General features: G+C 49.3%; 7 protein-coding genes across 7 annotated transcripts; 3 read left to right on the top strand and 4 right to left on the bottom strand.

The window, feature by feature from the left end:
- Positions 1-3,515: 3,515 nt before the first annotated feature.
- BCR38DRAFT_432310 (uncharacterized protein) lies at positions 3,516-4,627 on the bottom strand. Its single transcript, XM_040860177.1, has 2 exons — positions 4,360-4,627; positions 3,516-4,270 (listed from the first exon to the last, which is right to left on the bottom strand). Exon 2 carries the CDS (start codon positions 4,220-4,222, stop codon positions 3,911-3,913), a length of 312 nt encoding a protein of 103 aa, XP_040716434.1. The 5' UTR covers positions 4,223-4,270; positions 4,360-4,627; the 3' UTR covers positions 3,516-3,910.
- BCR38DRAFT_432309 (uncharacterized protein) lies at positions 4,249-4,627 on the bottom strand. The gene has a single exon (XM_040860176.1). The coding sequence runs from the start codon at positions 4,505-4,507 to the stop codon at positions 4,271-4,273; it is 237 nt and encodes a 78-aa protein (XP_040716435.1). The 5' UTR covers positions 4,508-4,627; the 3' UTR covers positions 4,249-4,270.
- Positions 4,628-6,440: 1,813 nt separating this feature from the next.
- On the top strand, positions 6,441-8,926 carry BCR38DRAFT_408997 (DNA repair protein endonuclease SAE2/CtIP C-terminus-domain-containing protein; the record flags this gene model as incomplete). Its single annotated transcript, XM_040858328.1, has 2 exons — positions 6,441-6,531; positions 6,597-8,926. 2 exons carry the CDS (start codon positions 6,441-6,443, stop codon positions 8,924-8,926), a joined length of 2,421 nt encoding a protein of 806 aa, XP_040716433.1.
- Positions 8,927-10,220: 1,294 nt separating this feature from the next.
- Positions 10,221-13,238, top strand: BCR38DRAFT_341350 (uncharacterized protein; the record flags this gene model as incomplete). Its single annotated transcript, XM_040855861.1, has 5 exons — positions 10,221-10,802; positions 10,867-11,742; positions 11,800-11,906; positions 11,965-12,127; positions 12,183-13,238. The coding sequence occupies 5 exons, from the start codon at positions 10,221-10,223 to the stop codon at positions 13,236-13,238; spliced, it is 2,784 nt and encodes a 927-aa protein (XP_040716432.1).
- A 2,020-nt stretch (positions 13,239-15,258) lies between these two features.
- BCR38DRAFT_484718 (uncharacterized protein) lies at positions 15,259-15,930 on the top strand (the record flags this gene model as incomplete). Its single annotated transcript, XM_040863783.1, has 1 exon — positions 15,259-15,930. The coding sequence occupies one exon, from the start codon at positions 15,259-15,261 to the stop codon at positions 15,928-15,930; it is 672 nt and encodes a 223-aa protein (XP_040716431.1).
- Positions 15,931-18,891: 2,961 nt separating this feature from the next.
- On the bottom strand, positions 18,892-20,200 carry BCR38DRAFT_391523 (elicitor). The gene is made up of 3 exons (XM_040857570.1): positions 19,623-20,200; positions 19,442-19,552; positions 18,892-19,373 (listed from the first exon to the last, which is right to left on the bottom strand). The coding sequence occupies exons 1-3, from the start codon at positions 19,841-19,843 to the stop codon at positions 19,007-19,009; spliced, it is 699 nt and encodes a 232-aa protein (XP_040716430.1). The 5' UTR covers positions 19,844-20,200; the 3' UTR covers positions 18,892-19,006.
- Positions 20,201-21,531: 1,331 nt separating this feature from the next.
- On the bottom strand, positions 21,532-23,359 carry BCR38DRAFT_484716 (transmembrane amino acid transporter protein-domain-containing protein; the record flags this gene model as incomplete). The annotated part of the gene is made up of 5 exons (XM_040863782.1): positions 21,532-21,628; positions 21,685-22,178; positions 22,336-22,447; positions 22,594-23,020; positions 23,074-23,359. 5 exons carry the CDS (start codon positions 23,357-23,359, stop codon positions 21,532-21,534), a joined length of 1,416 nt encoding a protein of 471 aa, XP_040716429.1.
- Between the last annotated feature and the right edge of the window lie 1,190 nt (positions 23,360-24,549).

The following is a 24,549-nucleotide window of genomic DNA, read 5'->3' as shown; positions in this document are numbered from 1 at the left end:
AGCAGGTGGACAGGCAAGTGGGGTTGTTGGAGGGGTGGGTGAAAGCCGTTGCAGAGCTTGAACTTACTTTGTAGATGTCGACGACAACGATCGACAATGAGAGGTGTTGTTTGGGAAAGAAGGGGATGGGCGAGCTGGAGGTATTCGGTCGATATCGAGCTCAATAATCGACGATGTACGTTTGAAAGAGGGAAACGAATCGACTCGACGAGATGAAGAAAAGGTCCAGAAACTTTCAGGGAAGCGGTGAATTTTTTTCTCTCTTTCCCCAAATTCTGGTTTCGGTTCACAACGTCAGAAAGTGGGAACAGTGCTGCTAAATTGCCCGGTCGCTTAATCTCCGGGTTCTGAACTTGAGTAGTGGCTCGTGCTTTCCATTCTGCAAGTGGTCTGCCTGTCTGGCAGACTTCTGGACGGGAAAGAACGATATAGAGCAAATTGATGAAAAGGGGTTATTCCTTCTTTGTTGTTGTTGATTTTAGTCAAGGGTTCTTCTTCATACTATGTAGAAATGAACAGCTTGCTGTTATCCCTGTCCGTACAGCAGTAATAATTATATATCAGACAAACCAATATCAACTAACGTACCCCACAAGCAAGTTGGCCACTTTTTCTTGGCACCGTACGAACAACCTTTTAATTAACATCTTTACACATACTAAGATGGGATCGAATTGGAAAGAAAGTGACATGATTCTAGCGTGTCAGGCGCTTCAATCGAAACCCGAATTAAGCATCCGACGCGCTGCCTAACTCTACAATGTCCCTCGTACAACTCTAGCTAACCGAAAACGCGGACTACTATCTCGACACGATACTCGATAATCTAGTTATAAGCTTACGGAATCAGAAGAGTTAGCGGTCGTATAATACATACTTGACCTAGATTCGCGATTATTTCCTCCCCGGCTCTATGGTGTTGAAGCTATGGCTAACCGACTGCTCCGTGACCGTGGCGCTGGACGCGTCGGCGTCAACTGTGTCAGAGAACAGAATGCCATAGGCACCAGTGGGTGTCAGGACACTGAACGCAAGACACCGGTGGGGCGCCGGAGGGGTGTTTCGGACAAAAGACTCCCGAGTCATGATTACAATCTATGTGAAGCTTTGGGATGACGAGAGTCAAGATCCTTGGCATCGCCGACCCTGCTGTTATGCCGGGTCCAAGCGGCGGCCTAGCTATCTATATAAGGACCATCTCGAAGTAGGATAGGGAAGGAGCAGAGATCAATGCATCACCGTGGGCACCCCTACCTGAGACCGCCAGTGACCACCCGGTGCTACGTAGGAGGGACGCCCGTTACTCCCCATCACTCTGTACTATTGCCTTCGGCCTAGCCGTACCCTGACAAACTGGGCCTCGAACTTCGTACGACGACAACCAGACCTTCGGACGCGTTTTAATCGAAGAACCGACTACTAACGAGCCTATTGCAAAGATCCTGACGCGTATCGCGCGTGGTTTACGCTCGTACGAAATACAATTGCGAAATATGGTATCCAAGAGGCGGATATCTATAACTTCGACGAGATAGGGTTCGCGATGGGCTTAATCTTATCCGAGATGGTAGTTACAAGTGCCGAACGACGCGGAAGGCCTCGTACAGTCCAACAAGTCAATCGAGAATGGGCTACAGTAATCCAGGGTATTAATTCGTCCGGCTGGGCTATCCCGCCGTAAATGTAAGGGTCAAGGGTAATGTCGATGCAATTAGCCTAGTCTACTCTACGAGTACTATCCATCTATGAAGAGAAAAACATTAGATATATTCAGTGTGGTGAACCCTTCTCCCTTTTATCCTTCTGTCCTCCCGTCTCGTCGTTTCAGGAATCTTCGAGGAGTGAAGCTTACTCAGAGATTTCCGTGGGTCCAAGTGCTGTAGGAGTGAAGCTTATTCAGAGCTTTCCGTGGGTCCAAGTGCTGTCGGAGTGAAGCTTATTCAGAGATTTCCGTGGGTCTTTCTGGCCGAAGGCGTCGCAGAGGCCACATACCGGTCATAGACCGTGACAGTATATTATTGTCGCGGGTTAAAACCACCTCTTATCCTTGTACGAGAATAGCCTATTCCCGTCCGATTGGGTAATCGCTGTAACTAAAAACGGTTGGACAACAAATGAGCGAGGCGTAGACTGGATTCAGCACTTTGATCGCTATACGAAGGATCGTACGAAGGGTATTTATCGTCTTCTTATCCTCGACGGGCATGAGAGCCACCACTCGACTGACTTCGAGCTATATTGCAAAGAGCATACTATTATTACACTTAGTATGCCTGCTCATTCGTCACATAAGCTCCAGCCTCTCAATGTAGGCTGTTTTAGGGCTTTGAAAAGGTCGTACGGCAAAGAAATTGAAGACCTAATACGGGCGCATATAACCCATATCTCGAAGGAGGATTTCTTTTCGGCATTCTATAGGGCGTATCGTACGACTATAACTAAGTCGAATATCCAGGCAGGTTTCAGGGGGACAGGACTTATTCCGTACGACCCGGAATATGTGATTTCACAGCTGGATATTAAGCTACATACGCCTACACCTCCTGGGAGCTCGTCTGGCGCCCCCTTAATCTAGGAATCAAAGACTCCAAATAACCCAACCGAGGCGCAATCCCAGTCTGAATACGTTAAAAACAGAACCGTACAGCATCAGAATAGCTCCCCGACGACAATACTTACGGCTATTGACCAATTTTCACGTGGTGCGACGGCTGTTATGCACCGGTTAGTTTTACTTGAGGATGAGGTCACTGCACTTCGGAAGGCTAATCAAGAGCTAAGCCGTCGTCGAAGGACTAAAAATCGACAGCTACAAGATGGAGGATCTCTTAGTTTATGAGACGCTCAGGACTTATAATCTCAACGGGATATTGAACAGCAGCTACAGGATAATATACGTGCAAGTCGTCGTCGTACGAGACCGGCCGAACCACGCCGACGGCGCTGTAGGATCTGCGGAGAGCCCGGACATAATGCTCGTACTTGTGAGAATGATGAAGATACGTACGAGGAAGAGGATTCCGATTAGTTTGAATTATTATTTTCTAGTTTAGTTAAGTTATTGAAGTTATTCATACGGTGCCAAGAAAAAGTGGCCAACTTGCTTGTGGGGTACGTTACCCCTTTCGTCTACGACACTATTTGTTCTGATTACTCTTAACTTCCGAGTTACTTCGAGAAACCTACGCTGATTCTCGAGCCTAACATTGTGCTATATCTCTACCATAACCCATGTTTTGGTGGCTTATTACCATATACTACTGTGAAGTCCTTTAATTAGGTAACATAATAAATGTTAACAACGTTTTGTAGTACGAAGTAGTTGATATAAGCCTTCCCTCCACTCTTTCTTTTCAGGGTTCGTTTTCTGAGTTATCTCCTAACGATAATTGCCTAATTCAAGTCAGGCACACAATAAGATTTAGGTCTTCGGAGTCTTAAAGTTATCTTCCGTCTGCACTACGAGGCAAATATCCTATCTAGAAAATCCAATTGTGTATTAGAATACATTCTTTGCACGTAGCATCATTAGCCATCAGCCGTATGAATTGCCTGGGCAAATCCTCGTGAGTCAACGTAATCCCATACTATAGCTTGCTGGAAACTACATCACATTAAGTACACCATGATAGCACATGTTCATATATAAAGTAATCAACGTGCTCTGTTGTCCTTCAGCAAATTCATCACTGGGTATTTCCACTGGCCAACTGCCCAATAAGAGACGAAGGACCTGGTTAAACCCCTTAATCTTTTAGGCAGTAATGAAACTTTCCTATATATTCTGAGATCTTCTTGAAAAAATTCGACTTTGTTGGATCAGGCATGGACTTTTCGGGGATTGAATTAGCAATTTGTTCAAATGCATCAGGTTTTCCAAGCTGAAACAACCAGGAAGGAAAAAAAGCATTCACCAACTGCGCAAATTCCGTGTCGCCATACCTGCTGCCAACCCTTCCACCAACTTGGGCTCGCATCTCAGCAGCTTGTTCACGACGATTATCTTGATCTCATTTCCGGCAAAGAACCTGCCAGGACACGCGTGGTGTCCGTACCCGATGGCCGAGCTGTTCTGGTTCACATTGACAAACTGGTTCTGGGTGGAGACATCGGCGCTTTCCGACATGGCCTTCTTGCATAGCCGGTGGAAGCGAAAATTTTCGGCTTCGGGAAACCGGTCGCTGTCGTATTTGATAGCGTAGGTGGGACATTCGATGGCCATGCCAGCCGGGATGATTTGTCCCGTGGACAGCTTGAAGTGTTTGAGGACCTAGGGTTGGTAAGTTGCTAGGCCGGTTAGTCGTCTTCGGTACGTCAACCAAGGGATAGTGAGTACAGTTGACAGAGGTCGAGACATACCAAAAGCAAAAGGATGGTATCGCAACATCTCCTTCATGAAGCTATCCGTCTTCTTCAGGCCTAGGAGAGCTTTGCTCGAAAATACTCTATCGTTCTCCGCCAGCACTACACGAACTTTACAACGAAGTTCAGAAGCTACCTCTGGCATTGCGGCCAAATTGAAGATGACATGTCGTAGTTAATGTCGTAGTGTGAATAGTAACAAAATTGACTCCTAAATGCTGCTCTGTTAAGTCCCTGTCGCTCACCCCTGGATTTACGGGCTTCTCTTGTGCATCGGTTAGCTACTGGAGCATGTCGTCTGGCTTATCGGTAATAGAATTACTGAAAACTGCCCTTCCCTCGCTTATCACAGGACGTAAGAACTCTTCAGGTTCCGCGCGTGACTGGTTCAGTTTTTTGATTTTCGGTAGGTAGTTGGCCAGGAATTTTCGAAGCCATTGCTTCGTCTGCTGCACTGCGTTCTGCGCTGCTATGACTTCTGTGCTGAGGTTTGATGGAGGCATTTAGGTGCTTTCCTAGCGACAGAATTCTGGCCCGACAAAAATTCGTCCAGATGCAGTTGCCACAATTTGGAGAGAACAGGTTGGAGATCTGTAGGCTTCCATTCGTAGCAGGATAATAATCCCTGCCGAGGCCCGTCTGCACCTCTTCTGCAATGGTGGGACTGAGACGAACTACAGTGATATCAGCAGGTTTCCTCCATCTGCTGGTCATCAGAAGCAGTCAAAATATCCAAAACATGTGTTATTAGTACCTTTATCGCATATGGAACGATTGGTATGGGATGGTGTATTTGGCTTCTATGTTCTAGGTTTGCGGTTAGTACGTGAGGATAACTATACAGCGATGTGGAGACATTGACTCGCTTCAGGGTGCGCAACAACAATCAGCACGGCTGGAATGGGTTGCTTCAGAAAGGCTATGGAATATTTGACAGATGCTGGTTGAACAAGTACTTCTGGAGGTGGTGATTTTGAAAAGCCAATCTATGAACTGGGTACTATTGAGCTTGTAGTACGGTTAACGCCGGCTTCTATGACCGCACCTTTTGATATCCTGCCTTGTAGAGGTTCTTGGCTCTGGTTAAATACATTAGCCGTCGTGTCTCTTCGTTCCCGATTTCCAAGCCGACGAAGGGTATCTCGGACAGAGAGCCAGGGGAGGATCGATGCTACAAGAATAGATCAACAAGACCTGCCAAGACCAGAATCACCGCCGATATGGCTTGCTGCTCCAAGCTGCGATAGTTCTTAATCGCGTCCATCGCTAAAACTAATGGATCTGGAACATCGCATTGTTCAATGGTTGTACAAATAACCTTCATCAGATGTGAGTAGAAACATCGAAAGATCACAAACTTTGAAGGGTGCTTTAATAGAGTTGTGTGGGATGTAACATTAATAGGTTAACTAGACTGAATCGGGTAAGTATAATGCGTGACTGAGCTAGGCTTACTCTAGGCGGTCCAGTAAACTAGCGCCTCTAAAATACAATATGAACAGCGTGACTGGGCTTTTAGAGAACGAGTTAGTTATATTTGAGGTATATATCAAGTCACGTGTGAAAGTAGCTCGATTCTTATAATTTGAAGGAGCTAACTCTTAATATTGTATTTTACGTCATTCCAATATCTCTGGACAGTAGTTTATGGGACACCAAGTCTCCTGGGGCATGTACGGACATTGCCTGTGTCGCATGACATCATCCGGATTAGTGTGATGGCACTCGGCAGCTTAGAGCCTCTTGAAGACTTATGTGTCGGTTGCAAGTTTAGTTCTATCAGACATGGCCAATACGTGAGATCTCGTGGATTGCGTTGCATAGCAAATTTACTACGAAGTTGAATTCCGAGCGTATAACAAGAACTGGAAGGAGGGAGGGGCGGGCAGCTAAAGTGCGTGCACGGACCCTGACGCGCCTAGTTTGACTGGACGCGTTCTGACCAACAACAGCTGGAATGACACTTTGGTCGTGTATTCAACCTTGTCTGACACAAGGGTACATGGTTTCAACAATTGTGAGCATTGCAGCAAAAAAAAGGAAGCCAAGAATGATATAGTATGATTTGCATCGCAGCCATGGATGATTGGTTCACTCAACACAGCACGCCTGCTCTCTTGAATGCCCTCAAAGAGGTCTGTGGCCAGCTTGAAGAACATTATCGAGAGGGTAAGTCGAAGCTTCAAAGTCATGGATCATGCAGTCCTTGGTGGGAGATACTGAATCATCTACAGCCGCACAGGCAGAAGCTCACAGCCGAGAGTTGCTCGAAGCCGAGCTGGATGTTCTCAGGCTCAAGGCGGCAAATGTGGATCGACTACAAGAACAAAACAAAGCTCTAAAGGACGAGGTCGCCCAACTCAGAAGATCCAATCGGTCGCTGCAGAATGCGCAACAGAAACAAGGAAGTCCGAGCAAGAGTCGACCGCCCTCGAGTCGAGACACAAGGTCACCTTTGACGCCGGTGCCTGTCAACGAGGTTTCAAGTCTTCGAAGGTCGGTTAAGCAAGACCATCCTGATGTCGAGACCCTCGCCCGCCCTGAGCTCCTCATTGAGTACAAAAAGTTGGACGAAAAGTACGAAAAGCTGCGGGAGACTCAGTCATTTGCTGTCAAGTCCAACAATCAGCTCCAGGAACTTCTTCGAAATAGGAAGAAAGAGTGTGACAAGTGGGTGGAACATGCGGAGACACTGGGTAGCCAAATCCAAAGTTTGAGGCAGAAAAACAAGAAACTAAAGGAGATCTCTGAAAGATCTACACGCAATGTCAGTGGTGATTCTTCATTCACTTCCGAAACGCATTCCAGCCATGGGGATCCTCACGGCGCACTTGACGGAAGTCTTCAGCGCGCTGCCCCGCAGCCGGCGACCAAGACTACAGAATGGCCAATAGCCACCTCAAGAAACTCAGTCGACCAAGCTTTGACTTCGGATAACAATGATGATATGCGTGCGACCTATAACGGGACCGCAGGAACCCCCAAGGTTCGAGTTGGGAATACCACGCACACTGATTTTAGTGATGCTGCGGAGGTCGAAGACACGATCACTTTGCCTCCTCTGTCAAGAACATCAAATGTTTCTCGTCACAGCCCTGTCAAGAATGAGCCCTCTTCAGATGCACCGGTTATTGTGTCTGAGCGCCCTGTTCGCAAGAGAAAACACAACGATAAACCAGTCGCACAAGGTCCGCCTGTAACAAAAATCAAGACGGAACACAGCTCTGATCCAGTAGTCACAGACGAGCAGTATCACTTCGCGCCACAAGAAAGCGTCGACTTCGACGATGCTGAGGACCGAGTGTCTACTCCTCGGAAAACCCGCATGAAGCATCCCAAATCCGGCACGGAAGAGCAACTCAACAGGACGCATGCCTGTCGATTTAATGGCGGCCATGCACGATCTATACTGGAAAATGCGGATCTACCTTCTCCACTTTCTGCTTTGCCTTCAGGTCTTAACAGCCCTCTGAGAAGGAGCCGGGCGAATCAAGTGGTGACTAAAGACATTCAAAAGTCCGATACCAAATATCCAGGTCCACCACATGTTGAGCAAAGGAAAATGAACCCAGACAACAGTGATGAATTTTCTCGATCCACTGTTTTACAGCCCTTAGATGCCAATACGCCTCTAGCGAGAAGCTTACTAAGGAAGCCAAAATTCAAAACCGCCGTTGCTTCCTCTATTCGTCAAGGCATAGAAAGCCTTGCGGAAGACGGAGAGCGTCTCGGCTGCTCGAAACCCGCCACGCCCCTGACGAAAGGGACTGGTCGTCTCGAAACTCTTCTCAATGTTGCTTCACCGGGACGGCAGTCTCTGCCTACGGGTGGACGAGACGAAGACACCAGCGCCACCCAGCCGTTCCACTTCGCCTTGCCCCAGAGACGTGATTTACCGCTTGGGAAAGAATCGCGCAACAAAGTGAGCGAGGCTCTCGAAGTATCTGAAGATTTTAGAACATCCGAACCTAAGCGAACATCCACTGAGATTCAGCCGAAGGCGAAAGCCCCAGAGGCCCAGAAGAAGAAACCAGCCCAGGAGTCAACTCCCCTACGCGAACGGGCAGTGAAGGACCTCAAACTTACAGACTTCAAAGTTAACCCCAACCGTAACAACGGGTATGACTTTGCTTTTACGGATGTGGTGCGCAGCAAGGGTGATCGTATACACATGCTAGGTTGTGTCAAGGAGACATGCTGCGGGCCGAGTTTTCGAAAGCTTGCTGAAGCTCAACTGCCCGACACTGGAATCCTGGAATACACCTCACTTTTGGAGGACTGGCTTGGTGATGACGCCCGAAGGCTGTCCACAATGTCCAAAAAGGAGAAAGACGAGCTGTGGCTCAAAGCTAAGACGCAAGACCTTTCCAACAGGTATGGGAAGCACCGGGATAGGTATCATCCCCAGCCTTCCCCCCCCGGTTTTTGGGACACGGATTTTCCAAGCACGCAGGAATTGGCAGAAAGTCGAGAGAAGACGGAAGAGATGGAGCAACGGATTGTTAAGGAGAGACGCCGAGAGGCGATGAGGCCGGCTGGGCTCTGGGTTTTCAGAGATGAATAATGGCCATCGACTGTTTGGTGTTGGCATTGTTTGGTAAGGTGATCAAGGCATGGCTAGAGGCATTCACATACAGTGTAGCTGCAAGGTTTCCGTGTACTAGCTCGAAAACGGCGTAATAAAAGATAACATTTGCTTGCAGGGGTACTGTATGAAGATGCTATTCACAGCCACATTCCAAGGACATGATATAAAGTTCAACAATTATTACCTACCTAAGTAGGTAGACATGAAAAACGTCCCATATAGCCGACTGTGTTAAAATCCATGGATATGACAGCATGACACTGAGTCTCGGCATTTGCTTCGATGGCTGTCGTGACACATTGGCACAACAAACAACTGTAAGTTCGGGAGTCCAATGGGATCATTGGTCACCTCTAGAAAGGGAGTTTAACAACTCGAATTATGCGGAAAGCTTAACAACAACTGGATTCTAATGTTTCTTTCTGATGTGTTGGAGCCTGTAAGCACCAATATTCCAATCTCAGCTCTCCAGAGTTGAAATTCTACTATAGTAGCTCAGTTGCGAGTTGCTCAAATTGCTCCGAGCACTTAGCCACACTGTGCTCAAGCCCGCACGTTCCATCTGAGCAAGTCGGCAAGCTAGAATCGGAGAAAATCCATGAACCCAAAAATCTGGCCCCGATTAACTTTGGTCTTGACCTCGATCTCATCCTCTGCCAAACGCGACTGCTGCGCAACCAGGTCTACCAACCTATGTTCAATCGATAACCGCATCCAAGACAGGCCTCTCTTCGTCGCGCTCCCTGTTCATTTTCTTCACATGCTGCGCCCTTCCTGGACTCTTATGACGCAGCATCAATCTCTTTCGTCGTTCTTCGTCAGATGCGAAAGTCGGGTGGATCGGAGCTGATACCTAACAAAAACGTGACGCACCGCAGAGCCGCAGCAGCTTTGACGCGACCTCGGCAGCTTTAACAAAGCCGAAAGGTTCCATTGACGGCCCGCAAGCGAACCCAGCAACAGTCGTTACACATTACATAGCCAGCAGCCAGCAGATACTACCCAACCGTCTCTGTCTACCCGCCTGGCATTGCAGCCTCGGCCAGGGGCAAACGGCAAATAGAGCAGGGCAGAGCACGCCTTCGCACTCGCGGCGCTTTGCGGAAAGGCAGTGGTCGCACAAGCAGTGGATAGCGCAGTCTAGCCACTGCTTCATACACCCCAAGCCGGCAAGATGAACGGTAGTCATCTGCCGGCTGGGCAGCCCATGCCTGGCGGAGGTGTCGGCGGCGGACCTGGACTTGGAGGAAGAGGCCCGCATGTCGTCGACATGGGGCCAGGCCCAGCGGGACCTATTGTTAATGGCCATGTTCATGCTCATGCATCGCGACGGCGTCCGCCTCAGTACCCATCGCTCCAGCACCAGCATCAGCATTCGTACCATCAGCAACACGTCAACCACGGCCACATGTACTACAGCAGCCCCATGAACCCCTATGCAAACAGCTACTATCCTCAAGTCCAAGTGCCGCCTCATTACCAGAACGGCACCATACCGGCCGCGCCCTACATACCCTACAACGCCTATCAACAACATCAGCCAGCGCGCTCTCCTCCGACTATGCACCAGCACCAGCAGTATCCCCCCATCGTATCTTCCAACATGCAGCCACCTCCGCCTCCTCAATCCTACTCAAGACCGCCTCCACAGCCGTCCCCTGCCATGTCCACGCCGCCTCCCTTCCCGACTGCCGTGCCCCCACCTCCTGTACCTATACCACAGACACCTGTCTCCTCGCACTCGTCCCAAGCCGTCACCGCCTCGCTGACGCCCCCTACCCCTCAATCCCAGGTAGCGACTTCCCAGTCAGAGGTCGAGGTCACACCAGCGCGAATCCCCTTCAGAGCACCTGTGAGTCAACAGCTTAGAATGGAAACTAGCTAATTGAGCTATTGCTAACTTGTGTAAACCTCAGTTACCATGGTTATCACGGCCCGAACTCCCCTTCCCGGCAAAAAGCAACAAGGCCAGGAGGAGGCGGCGCATAATGTCAAGCGAGAATGGGCAGGTGGAACTTCCAATCATACAGCCAAATGGTGTACAGCCAGTGGACGAGTCCCCAATCCAAAACCAGCCGGCCGAGACCCCGGCGCCCGATACTCCCACCCAGACGAACACAGGCGGATCTGCTGAGCCGGCAGAACGGCCAGAAACACCGTCTACCCAGAACATTACCTCCGAATGTGCCGAATCTACGTCCCCTTCTACACCGGTCTCCGTTCACACCGCCCAGACCACCACTGCCGACAGTGTCACTCCCACGAAGCCTTCCAAGCCCACCCCGCGGGCAGCGAAGCCTGCAGTCCCTATTGCTCTTCCCGTGCTGCCCAAGGCGAGCCCCAAGGACACACGGAGTACCGCAGGCATTGATAAGCTTGCTGCAGACCAAAAGCAGGCGGTGCCCCCAGCCACGTCAGATAAGGCCGCCGGTGCTCAGACTAGCGCCGAGGCTACACAATCGGCAGAGACAGAGGCTAAAGCTGAAGTAGCATCTGCTTCAGTCAAAGTTGCACCGAAGAACTGGGCAGGCCTGTTTGCCAAGACAGTGCCGGCTGCTGCTGCGGCTCCTGGAGTCAATGGCGTGGGTGCTTCTTCTGTGACAAATGGTGGCTCTTCTGCCGAAGCAGTAGCTGCTGGCAATGGCGGCGCGGCCTCTGTCGGATTTGCTAAGGCTAATGCTAGTTCTCTCGCTGAGGCTTTGCGTTCATATCGCGTTACGGGTGACTCAAAAATTGCATTTCTCGAGCCCAGGGGTTTAATCAATACTGGGAATATGTGTTATATGAATTCGGTAAGTCGCAGGGTGCATACAAATCCGTCTAGTTGTCGTCACTGACATTTTTCTCAGGTTCTACAAGTTCTTATTTTCTGCATACCTTTCTATGACTTCTTGGATCAGGTTAGCAAGAAGGCGGCGTATAGTTTCAAGAGCGAAACGCCCCTAATTGATGCCATGTAAGGAAACATGACCGGCCAGCCTCGATGGCATCTTGCTAACATATTGTGGCAACAGGGTCATGTTCATGCGCGAGTTCAAAATCATTGACTCTGCAGTCTCTGTGGACCTGCTGCGAAGACGTTTAAAGAATGAGGAGCTGGAGCAGTACGGAGAGCCCTTCATTCCCGAGTTCGTTTACGAAGCCATCAAGAAGCTTCCACGATTCGCCAGCATGAGGGTAAGTTCAATGGTGCTTCAAATTTGATGCGTATCAGCTGACGGGGTTCCTCCAGCGTGGCCATCAGCAGGACGCGGAAGAATTCCTCGGTTTTCTGTTGGAGACTTTGCAGGATGAGTGCTCGCTGATTATGCGGCACCTACCGGACTCGTCTTTGACTACAACAACCGCAGCAAACTCTTCTGTCGTGACACCGACGGTGTCGTCCCCCACAAGCATCGTCGATACAAGTGACTGGCTTGAAGTCGGCCCACGGCAACGTGCAGCAATTACACGTTCTTCTGGGCAAGCAACCTTATCGTCGCCTATTACGAGAATCTTCGGGGGGCAATGGCGATCCGAGCTGAAGGTGCCAGGTTGCAAGGACTCGGTTACTCTCCAGCCTTTCCAGTCGCTACAGTTGGACATTAGCTCGCCCCAGGTACATAATATCGTAGACGCCTTGAAGAATTTGACGCGGCCGGAGATTTTGTACGGAGACTTCCATTCGCCCAGGGGTAAAGATGCTACGGCCACCAAGCAAGTCTCCATCGAGTCTCTTCCGTCTGTCCTAATCCTCCACCTCAAACGCTTCCAGTACGTCAATGCCGAGGGCGGTACTGTCAAGATCTGGAAACAGGTTGGCTATCCCTTGGAGCTAGAGCTTCCCAAGGAAGTCATTTCGCGGCAGAAGAAGGCCAGTTTGTCCGCCGAGGGCGCCGGTTTCCCCAAGTACCGACTCATCGCTGCAGTTTATCATCACGGTAAAAACGCAAGCGGTGGCCACTACACGGTAGATGTTCGCCGCCAGGATGGCAAGGAATGGATTCGCCTCGATGATACGGTGATCCGAAGAGTAAGAAGTGAGGATGTTGCCGAAGGTGGCGTGGAGGAAGATGTCAGCAAGCAGAACGAGAGCAAGGACATCGGGGGTTCAGCCAACCGGTTTGACAGCATCGGCGAAGAGGAAGGCTGGAACAAGGTCAGTGCCCCCACCGGGGGTGCGAAGAAATGGAGCAGCGTGGTCAACGGAGCTGCAAGCAAACCCGTCGCCGCACCCAAGGGCAAGCAGGTGAAGGATAACATGAAGGACAACAAGGTCGCATACCTTCTGTTCTACCAAAGAATCTAGGAGGCAGGTGGAAACCCTCGTCTGGGACAAATGGGACAGGCGGTGGCCGCCTGTACAGCGACCGAGGGCCAAGCGAAAATGCCATGCAAAGGAGAGCGCCCCAGCGATTCGTTCTTCCCAGGCGCTCCAAGCATGCTTGGTTTTGGCGAGTACGTTTTCGACGGTATTTTGACGTTTTGTGACGCTGTATGAAATTGCATTCGGCGTCATGGCGGTTCAAAAATAAAGTTAATCGAGGAGCAGCTTGGAATTTGCGGGTTCAACCAACGGCAACGCCACTGTGCTTTCCAATATGGTAGTGCATGACAAATTGGCAACGATTCCCTAGGAGGGGGGTTTTATGTGGTCATGATGAAAAGGAGGTTTGCACGGGCTGGGAGCTATGCTTTCTTTGGGCGGATGTGGTATGTATATCGGAGCTCCTGTGGACTCCGACAACATAGCAGCGGGAAATTTACTCTAGCCTGCCATGAAGTACCATATAGGTGCCAAAATACAAGTCCATTGTAAAGTAAAGGAAAGACGATGACGACCCTAATAGATACCATTTCTTACCATTCCATCTTCTGTTATGACGTTTCTGGCAGTTTCGACCGTGTTATTCGGCTACCATTACCTGAGTAGGGTGTTATTACTAGCGGCACATTCATGATATCGCATGTGAGCTTTACGCAACACTGTTGTAATGGAAAATTCGAAAACGACTGCCCTTGTGCTGTTTCCACTCGAATCTCATCATGGCCAGGCTCGGGAGATGATCTAGGGGAAAAGGAATCTTATAAGCAGTGGTCATGCGAAACTCAACCATCAGGGAGAACTTGAAGCAATCAGAGATGATTAGCGTGATGTTCCGTATGTTTTATTCAATAACTTACACGAGGCCTTTGTCGTGCTGGAACTGCATATCGCTGCACAAGGTTCACTTCGACGGGTGCGTTGTCTTTTAGGTCCTGAGAGATATGAGAGAGAGAGGTATGGCGGTTAGGATCATGTACACAAGGGCATGTTTGCATAGGAGCTGCAACGCGGAGGGTTTGGTTGTATTCAATGCTGACGTTTCGTATCACTTAGGCATGAGGCAGTGGTGCCCCGAGCAGCATGCTTCGCGCGACAGCGAAATCGCACTTCGGTATATTATGAGATCAACGAGCAAAACTCAGAAGTCATCTGCGAAGATGAAAATACCGCACAGCCCATGTTCGTATGACAGTGTCCTCAGCGGGCCACGACTTTCCCTAGAGACAAGGCAGCGGCACGGAACGGGAGACTGAATAATAATATTGATGAGTGTCAAGTTCGAAACCCTTATTACCATCACGGACATAGACAAGACGGGTTTTTGTTAGAATAGTCCGTCAACTCTGGGAGACATAGGGGCTGAAGGTGATCTGGAGTTCCACCTCGTAACTCCGCATAATAGACCGAACTCTTTGTTCCATATGGAAATGTGTAATAAGTCAACGAACGCTCACTAGACATCCGTACGAGACTTGCAGAGGCTGGACAGTTATAGGTGAGACGTTCCCCCTCAGGATGAGAGCTAAGCAAATATGTATTACTACTTGAAGGAACAAAATCTCATCCTCAAACAAGTCTTGCAGCTAAGCAGGGGTGTTGATCGCTGTTGGAATTCAAAGGCTTAAAACTATCCAAAGCTCTTGTGACTATGCGTGAAAATATCAGGTACACTGGACGGCACAGTTGGTTCAAAATTTGCTGGTCTAGTGGCCTGCTTTCATCAGTTTGTAACACCCCCCCCCTTGTTGTGTTCTTTGTCACAAAGTCTAACCTGTGTAAAACTTAGAAACCAACACAACGCATTCAGGGTTGTACGCAGATAAAGAACAACTGACCAGTTGCGATTCTGGGAGTAGGCCGTGTGGTATATATCGTTGTATGCTCCTCCAAAGCGTTCGCGTCGGTTTTATGACCTCTTTCCATTTGGCCTTTGAGATCCTATTTTCTTAAGCATTTTCCATTTTAGGTCTGCTTCTCACAGCCTTACATCTTCAGGAAAGGAATGTCAACCCCTGTCATCATCCTCTACGATCCTTCAGGTCAGCGCGTGCCGCTTGCAGCTACATTCCTCAGACCTAGGGCCGCTTCCCTCCCCACAGGACTCACCACAATGGATAGCATCACCACACCCGCTAAAGCCGCAGGAAACAAAATCGCAGAACTTGTCGCCAGCATATCTTCCCTTCAGGTCTCCACCTTGGTGAACGGCTGCATAGAGACAACAGGGAGATGTTCTAACATAGCTCTCGAGGGGTTTACCGAGGGCGATGGTCGACAGCTCATCGATCGCGCGCAGGTCAAAATACTTCGGGAACTCCTCAAAGGCAAGAAGCTCGATGAGGCGGTGATTGACTCTATTTTCAATGTTCCCAACTGCACATCACAAGTCAGGCTCGTGCGTCGTCGACCCGAGGGAAGCACCATAAACTCCGTGTCGACTGTCATGGTCGCGATACGAAACGGCGGTAATGAGAGAGTATCTCCAGAGGCGTTGAAGGAGACTTTCAAAGCCACGAAGAAGTTCATCCAAGCGAAGGGTTTCAAATTAATATCGGGCGTAGCGTTGGAGATCCACGATTCTGCGTGCTTGAATAAAACGTTTTGGAAAGAGAAGGAGGGCTGGTTGGATGAATGTAGTGTAGCAGAGATGGGAGAGGGTTCCACGGGGAAGTGATTAGAGGGATCTGGTACCAGAGTGTCATGAGGCGCAGCCTTTGACCAACTATGCATCGAAGAGCAACAGGCTCCCTAACTTGGTTCTCCGGCGTACTTTCACCAAGTCTTCCTTGGCGTACAGTTAAGTGGGTATAGATAGACAGCACAGAAACCTAGTGATTCCATAGGCTATTTTTCCTGCTGCGCGGATGCAGTGAAACTTTGTACTTTTATTTGAATACTGAGGGATTCAACCCTCAGATGATGACTCTGTACAGATCCTGTATTGGTTACGATGCTCGATGCGCAGTGTGATGTGTGTATTGACTGCTCGGAGTCCTATGTAAGAAGTTACATCTGGGGTAGGTAGGCAGGTGCCGACCTTTTTATCTACACAAGCGATTTCACTGCCTTAGGCACCACCTCAGGCACCACCTCAGGCACACATATGGCGCTCAATCCCACAAATACCATGAATGTGTCGACGGAACCTACAGGACACCTACAGAGATGCCGTACTAGATGGAATTGCAGATATCCGAAGATGAAACAGCTAACCTCCTGTCCAAGGACACCGTATTCAACGTTCAGACTCATATAGAATGTACCGGTCGCCGGAATTTGAGACTCTTCTTTGCTTGCTTGCTCATGTAACAAATCCGCAAGCGGGTGTATGTCTAAGATAAAGCCAAATTCGAGCCGAAATATTAGCTAGCGTACCCTGGGGAAACACAAACATGGACGCCCAACCTGCATCAATCCACAGAAGACAATTCTTCCATGTTTCCGATCATATGATTACTAGTGACCGTTGTTTTCTTGCCCATTCATAGCCCCTTGTAGCCAGACCCTTCAATTTACCTTTACAGCCCACGATGCGACTCCACGAAACATGGCCTGTCGATCGATAACCACGGAACATAAGCCCACCAATAAATGCATTTCTTTCCCAAAATATCAAAAGAAGGTACAGAAACAGAAATAGAATTTACACAACAGGAAAGAGGGCTGCCTCGGCGCCCTCCTCCAAAAGCCACGACCTCCCCAACCCCTGGCCCCCTACGGAAAACCAGGGGAAGTCTCCAAGCCGGACCCACTAACCAAATTCTAACTGCTGATCGAAGAAGCCCATGTAGCAAGACCCCGATGACCACAACGCCGAGCCACCTTTCAGCTACACAGGACGTACGGCGTGGGTTAACCCCCTGTGGTGGTATAATATAAATACCGTCAGGGTGCCTACTATTGTGGTTGGGTTGGAACGTACACTGGGAAGACGGGGAGGAGGAGGGAGTAAGGGCGTATAGGCTCGGAGGGTGCTACTACTACTACTACTGAAGTGTGGCTGGGTATGTGCCAAGTTTTGTCGTTGTTTTAAAAATAAGCGGGCGTTCTGGTGAGGAAAGGAGTGACGTATTTCGGGCTGGAAGTTGCTGCTGAATTGTATGAGTGGTGTTTAAACAAGGGAACTTGGACAGACAGCCTGTCCGAGGCGCTGTGGGGATATTATTATATAGGTTCGGAAGGTGACACATGTAAAGTTGTGTGTTGAGGAGATAGGAAAGACGATGAATAAGAGGCATTTTCATGTAGCACTGCTTCCACTCTGGAATACGTTATATTTGTTACATTAGCAACTGCCTAGCAATTCAGGTGTTCACGTGGCATTGCCAGAAGCTAAAGTACGGGATAAGAGGATTTTCCATGATAATACACATCACTCCTGACAATCCCTCCCAATCATCCTCCCTTCCACCGCATTCCGAACACCGTCAAGACCGCTTCCACCTTTGGACTCAGCTCCTGTCCATAACGCTATGCCGAGCTGCCGCTTCGAGAGAACATCCAACATGGCCTTATTCATAGCCAGCTGATCAGAATGAACCCAAGTTCTGTCTGGCTATTCGAGCCTTATTTCTCGGAATCAAGAGTCTTGATAAAGAGGTAGTTGGTCTCCCGGAAGCTGTAATCTAGGCTGGTTCGTATCAGGCCGTGGTTGAGATACTCATCCTGCAAACTTAAGCTGATACGTATTTCAAAATTGCTTGATAGACTCTAGTCCTTTTGCCCCCAAGATGATATGAATACGGATGTCCATGTAATTACATACGGATGGTCTTTGTGTATATTCATTGTTGACATGAGTTGTCATGAAATCTAGGCATGACGAAATATTTAATTATACATGGCAGGGAGGGGGGTTCCTTGGCATAGCACGCTAGTAGCTTCTCTAGTTAAAGCATTAATGCAAGTTGGTCATGCCCTGAGGCACCGCAAACCCCCAACAACATTTTTATGGCTCTATGATGTTCATGTCTTTTCCATATCATCCTTTCTTGCTTTACACAAACACCTATTCGATAAAAACGCGCCAATCCGTGGCTGGCTGGCTGTATCAGTGCACTGTAAGACGCTGTTAAAATACGAAGATCATCGCTATACGATCATTCAAAACTCGAGTAAATGCTTTTGTAACCAAGGTAAGAATATATGCGCCTGTATACCCAGAAGAGATATAGACCCCTATCCATCAGGTTGCGCTACTTCATGTAACGCTCACACGTACGCTGGTCATTGGAGTTTAAAGTAAGACTAGGGGTCCAGGAGACCGTAGAGAATAGATTGGACAGTGAAAAAGTACAATACTGAGTCAAAGCACAAACATGTGTTCCTTGATTAACTCCACCTCCTGCAAACTCAATACTAAAATAGCCCCAAACTTCGGTACAATGCTTGATATCAACTATACGTCGCATGAAGACGGCTGTTTATTTTTACTGACATCATAATACAAGCCCATGCCTGTACTGAATAGCGTCAATACATTAGGCGGTGACATAAAGCGCCGCCAAAAGAGAATGAATGTATCCAATGAGTATCCCCCTGAAACGATACGGAAATAGAATAACCCTGCGGGTGCTGGGGTTGATGAACATGCCTCGTTGCGAAATTAAAATCCATGTCGAGCATCATCAAGTATAATAAATGTCAGGGTCTTGCTCTTAAAATTTCGAAGATATCATAGTTATTAGAATATATGTATTTAATTAAGTTTGTCAATTCTTGTATCATCCACCATTTGCATCAATAAAATCTCATAGAGCAGCCAAAGCGAGGTTGTTCTGAAAGTTCGCATCCTTAAACGGCACATTCGCACTCCCAAAGTCCGTGTTTGTCAGGACGGTCCTCGCAGCGTCCGTCATGCTCTCCCAGGCAATGAGAGGCTGCTCGCCGCCCTTAGTATCAGTAGTTCCCAGCTGGTGGTTGGTGGGCCAGGTGCTGTAGTACTGAATCTTAGCGCGAGTGCCGTCAAGGGGCGGGCTGGTTGTAGTGGCGTATTCGCCATGGGCTGACGTCGCGACGCCCAGAATGGTGGAGTAGGATGTGTCGGTCCAGACAACGATGCTCTCCCAGTCGTGGCGGTGGCCAAGGCCGCTTGAGGGGGAGTCTTTCGGCATGTACCTATTTTGCGTGGTTAGCGAGGGAAAGGGGAAAGGAGGGTCGGGGGTTTGAGTGTATGGGCGACTTACCAGGAGTACATAAAGGCGTACGAGGAGCCCACTGCCGTGCTGCGGACGTAGACCTGGCCGGTGCTAGAGTCGCAGTCGCCGTTTGATGCGCCAGTTATGTCCAAACCACCCCTGTCGGATAAAATGTTAGCATAGGGAAATACTGATGAGCTTTTGCTAGAGATGCGAAAGGAGAATTTACCCAGTATTGCCCGCGGTGTCAACAGCAGGAAAGGGAACGCAGCCGTTGACCACCTTCAGCCAAGGCTTAAACTTCAGATAGGCGCTGCCGAGGGTGCCACTGGGAACCGTCTCGGCAAAGCCGACCACGGCATCGTGGGAAATAACAGCGCGGGCCGCAATGGGAGCAGCACTGACTCCAAGACCGGCGGCCAAGGCGGCAACAATCTTGGAGGCGCGCATATTGGCAGAAGAACAAGAGGCAGCAGGTTGATGGCTTGAGAGTATCAGGGCTGTCAACTACCTTGGTTGATAAATGATCTCGTAATCGCTGGCCATGCCGTTACTTATAGACCCAGGGCATTGGCAGACTTCCTGTCAAAGGGCGGCTCTTCATTAGACGGGAATCCGGCATAACTTGGATCGGGCCTGCATGCAAGATAGGGTCTTCTCCGCAACTCAGCAGGGATTGTAATACCAGTCGAGAGTAACGAGAAGAGAGGGTCATAGCTCGCCCGGATGCAGGTAGTGGTTCACTCGGGCGGCGCCGCTCGCTCACGTTGTCAACGGACTCCCACTTCCACGAGTCACAAATCAGCGCGACGTTGCAATGTGTTCACTCTGGGGCGCGCATGGTCTCCAAGTAAGCATCTCGGGAAGTAATCACAGCCATAGAAAGCCACAACGTGGTGTCGTCGTTCGATCCGGGCAATTTAAACGTTTGTGCAAAGCTTGAGACGACATGCGCTAACAGCCAGGGTTCACCCCCCTTGTTAATCAGTGTATGAACCTGGCTGGTGGGTTTCCATGCCCTTTTGAGACGCCGAGCCGCCTTCTGCTCCAATGGCTTTGTTCGAGAGCGGTAAGGTCACACCAGCGTGCTAATCGATCATCTTGGCAATGTCGAAGAGCAAGTCATTACACCTCAGAGGATCTGGACCATCGCGGCGGGCCTCGTAAGTCGTGATATAGTTGGCGTGGTGTTGCTTACCGGGGGCGGCTGGGTACACTAAATCGAGTTCCATTCCCAGTGTCTCGCTGCATTGGTACGAGTCAACAACGCCTGGCGTTCCAGCAGGATTTTTGGCATAATCGCGCCAAGTCGAGACATTAACAGACCCTATATAAACATTCGGAGTGGGGAAGTTCATTGTTCCCCAATATCTTTTGGGTCAAAGTGCGGAATGTACTCGTAGTAGATATCGTGAAGAGCGTGGAGTTGAAACAAGGAGCTCACTAACGTACAACCCCACCTTTCCGGCCACCTAATCTGCAAACTACAACAACCTTCGGCACAACAGATTATCGTCGGTATTGGCTATTATTATACAATGCCTCGATATTCAGAAAATTCGATTCAAGGCGCTCTCAATGATATCAATCAAGGGATATCCCAGCGCCAGGCTTCCCTCCGATGGGGCGTTCCACGCTCTACCCTATAACTTCGTTACGCCCCAAACCACGTAAGAAGGTACGATTAGGGCCTAATGAACGATTTGGTAACATTGTACAGATTAAGGAAGCGATGGATCGAGCCCTTGAAGTAGAACGGCAACGAGACCAGGTACAACGTCGGAATCAGGTAATACTGGACCCAGCTAAGGCGTCAGAATCTATCAGATCTATACCTCAGGAAACCCTAGAGCACAGCTTTCTATTAGAGCTGGTTGTACATGAATAGCTATAATAGTACGTTGAATACACTGTTTCGAATACCTTCAATTGGATTGCAATATGTGGCCAGAAAGGTGGGTGGCCGGAAAAGGTGGGGTTGTACGTTATGTTTCTGCTATTGAGCTCACTTGTCATGGCCATTCGTGTAACTTAGATTGAATGCATTCTCAGCGCGCATCAATAGCTCACGCATGTGAGGAAGTCTGGTGCATACGTGCCCATACAGACTAACCTAGGCATCGGCAGTCAACATTACCTCAGCCACTAAGGGTGCCTGAGTTGTCCGCACAGGAAAAAGCAGAGCCAATCTCCCCACTCGCATACGCATTCATGATAGCCAGGATCGTAGAATAGCTGGTACCAGATGTCAGTGCATCTCAAATCAGGGTGCGACTGGAGCATGGACTTACGTTCCGCCCACAGTGATAAACGCGCCCAGAAAAATGAGGAACCAATGGAAAAGAAACTTGGCCTTCTGCCAAATGTTTCCTTTCCGGTAGTCCCAGAAATCGTAGAGCCACAGTACTGCCGGTATCATAATCGCCATTGGCGCAAAACAGACTGAGCCGGTCAAGGCAATGATGTAGCTGAAAAGCGCTATTGCCTCGGCCAGGATCCAAGCAATCACACCGAGTGAGATAGAGCACCCAAGCCACGTCGCCCAGTGAGTGACCGTGTTGGACTGGAGATGTTTGGTTCCACGTAACAAACGCACGAATAGGTACTTTGCCGCGACGTGCAAATATAGACAGCCGCTGACCATTAGGCCGATGAGGGCGATTCCGTATGACACCTTTTTCAGGGTGCCACCTGCGCTACCAAGCGACGGATTCGTTACCCAGGCGCCGGCCCACCGGTAAACGACAAGGGAGAATGACAAGTACATACATAGCACAAGTCCCATCTACCATACTTGAGTCAGCCAGAAGTGCTTTCGTGGTTTTAAGCACGATGTTGGGCGCCCCACGGGGCCAAGACCCGGTCGACTCGGCCGGTCAAACAGGATTTGCTTTTGACACAAACTAAGAAGAGAACGACACAACTCGAGAAAAATCGCATACGCATATGTATAAGGCCTTTTTATAGTCCCTCGGATTTCTCATCTCGGATATCACTGGCAAAAACGCCGAGGTTCCAGCGCTCGACACAAATATTGTCGCCGTCGCCGTCATACTGAAGCGGTGGTTAGCGCCAGCACTTTGAAGAATACCAGAAATGTGTGGGGTTTTCAGTTGCGTCTAGAAGTTGAACGTCCTGCGTGGACCGTTTCCCCACTCCGAAGACAGCGCTCGAAGGAATGAGGAAACGCGGATACTGACCCTTCGGCGAAGGTCGGGTATGCGATAACGTGGTAGCCAAGATCGAAATCCCCAGTCTGTGGAGCGGCAGCGGGACGAACCCGCAAGGTGACGCCGATCACCACCACCAGAATAGCAATAAATATTGAGAAAAACCCAACCCAGGTGAGCCATCCAATGTTCCTAAGTGTCCTCACTGACGCAGCTGCCGTTATGAGGACCATCGACAAGAAAGACCACCAAACGGTGCAGGCGGCATGGTCGCTAAGGGCGTTGAAGCCGACGGATAAACCGACAATGCCACTTCCCGTGCAGAGAATATATGCGACCAGATATAGGATGCCGATGATTTCTCTAAACACAACGCCGCCGACTTTATGGCCCATATCGGCCAAGGTGTGACATTCGGGATGCCGAGTCTTGAAGTTGCCTTGGATGACGGCAGTATCTTGGAGGAGGTATCAGCAAACCAGCCTGCTTACCAACGCTACTTACACTCACAGGTATTCATGAAAGACCATCCTATGACGCTTAATGCGCCTCCAACAGCGCCCAAGCTGTACATGGCCGTCGGGATGGACAAGACGCCAGTTGCGAAGATGATCTTCAGAAAGATGATGGTGGCTCGCGGCCAGCTGACGTTTCGGAAGTCCACGCCGTCCTCCGTAATTTGGAAAACCTCATGGTTCTCGAGTTCGGCCTCTTTGGTTGACGCCACCTCTGGTCCATCGCTTTCAGCGGCCGGCTTAATGCCAAGCTTTTCATGTTTGGGCTCGATTTCGGCCATCTTGTCGGTAGCGAGACCGTCGGTGGAATCAAGTGAAAAATGTCACAAAACCAGACAACGCAAATATTGACAGCAGATGTGCATAGCATGGGATCGTTCGCGTCCAACCTTTCTGGAAAGCGCCGTCGGAGGTACTAGAAGGAGGTTATGTACATTGCAGAAGCCATGCTGTGCCATGCGAGAAACAATGGCTATCATCGTAGCACAACGTCGGCCGTTATGATAAGATGAGCTTGGCCACATAAAAGCGAGCAATTGTAGCGAGCAATTCGTTATCAAGCTCAAGAGCTACCACACACAACATGGCAGGATTCTGTGAACATCCCAAAGTGTCCAAGAGATAGGGATAAGCTGTCCAATCAAGCAACACAAGGGGTTGTCAGGATTGGTTAATGTGACATCGGAAGCTCGATGCTGTCCCACAGTAACGTCGGACTCGATTTTCATGTGAGATAATGATGTTCGGAGCCTATGGAGGGAGCTGGGAGATAGTGAAGTAATCTTTGGCTTGTTGAAGAAAGCTGCCCTGATATCAGCGTCAATGACATCGGCAGGTCCGGAAATACCACTGGTCCCATTTCCATGTTGCAGTTGTCAACTTTGACGTCAAAATGGAGAAACCCCCACGATTCATTTCTGGCAATCCCTATCATCAAGCTGGCATTCCGGCATTTGGACTCCTGATGAAACAGGTGCAGTCATCCAGCGTCCTCCGACAGAAGCTGCGAGGTTGATGTGTTACACGCGAAGCTCTTCGATAGACGACGCCATGCTCATGTACACCATTTGACCGTCTTGGAGTCCCAGCTTCGAGATTCGGATCCAAATCGGCCTATGATAGCTGTGTCCGTCATCAAGCACTTTATCGGTGTCAGCGGGCTTGAATGATGGACCCCTTGAAATCCTGCATGCCATGTTTGGTAGGCTGCGATTTGTGCTTTGACAAGGTTTAGTTTTATTTGTTGCTAGAGTCCTACACGCGGCAATTAAACAGCCTAAGTCGAAGAGAAAGTGGAACAGGCAGGTGCGTGCCTGGCCTACTTCAGGATATTAGCACGGGCCACGCTACTAATAAGTTAAGCATTACAGGCATTAAAGCAAACGACGTTTGAATGTTTCTAACACTCATAACGTTCTATTGAAGTTCTATGAAGGTTATGACGGTCAATAGCTGAATTCCTATCGTAGGG

This window comes from Pseudomassariella vexata (assembly GCF_002105095.1).
Source record: "Pseudomassariella vexata strain CBS 129021 chromosome Unknown BCR38scaffold_6, whole genome shotgun sequence".
Lineage (NCBI taxonomy): Eukaryota > Fungi > Ascomycota > Sordariomycetes > Amphisphaeriales > Pseudomassariaceae > Pseudomassariella > Pseudomassariella vexata.
This window is presented reverse-complemented; position numbering and strand designations above follow the sequence as displayed.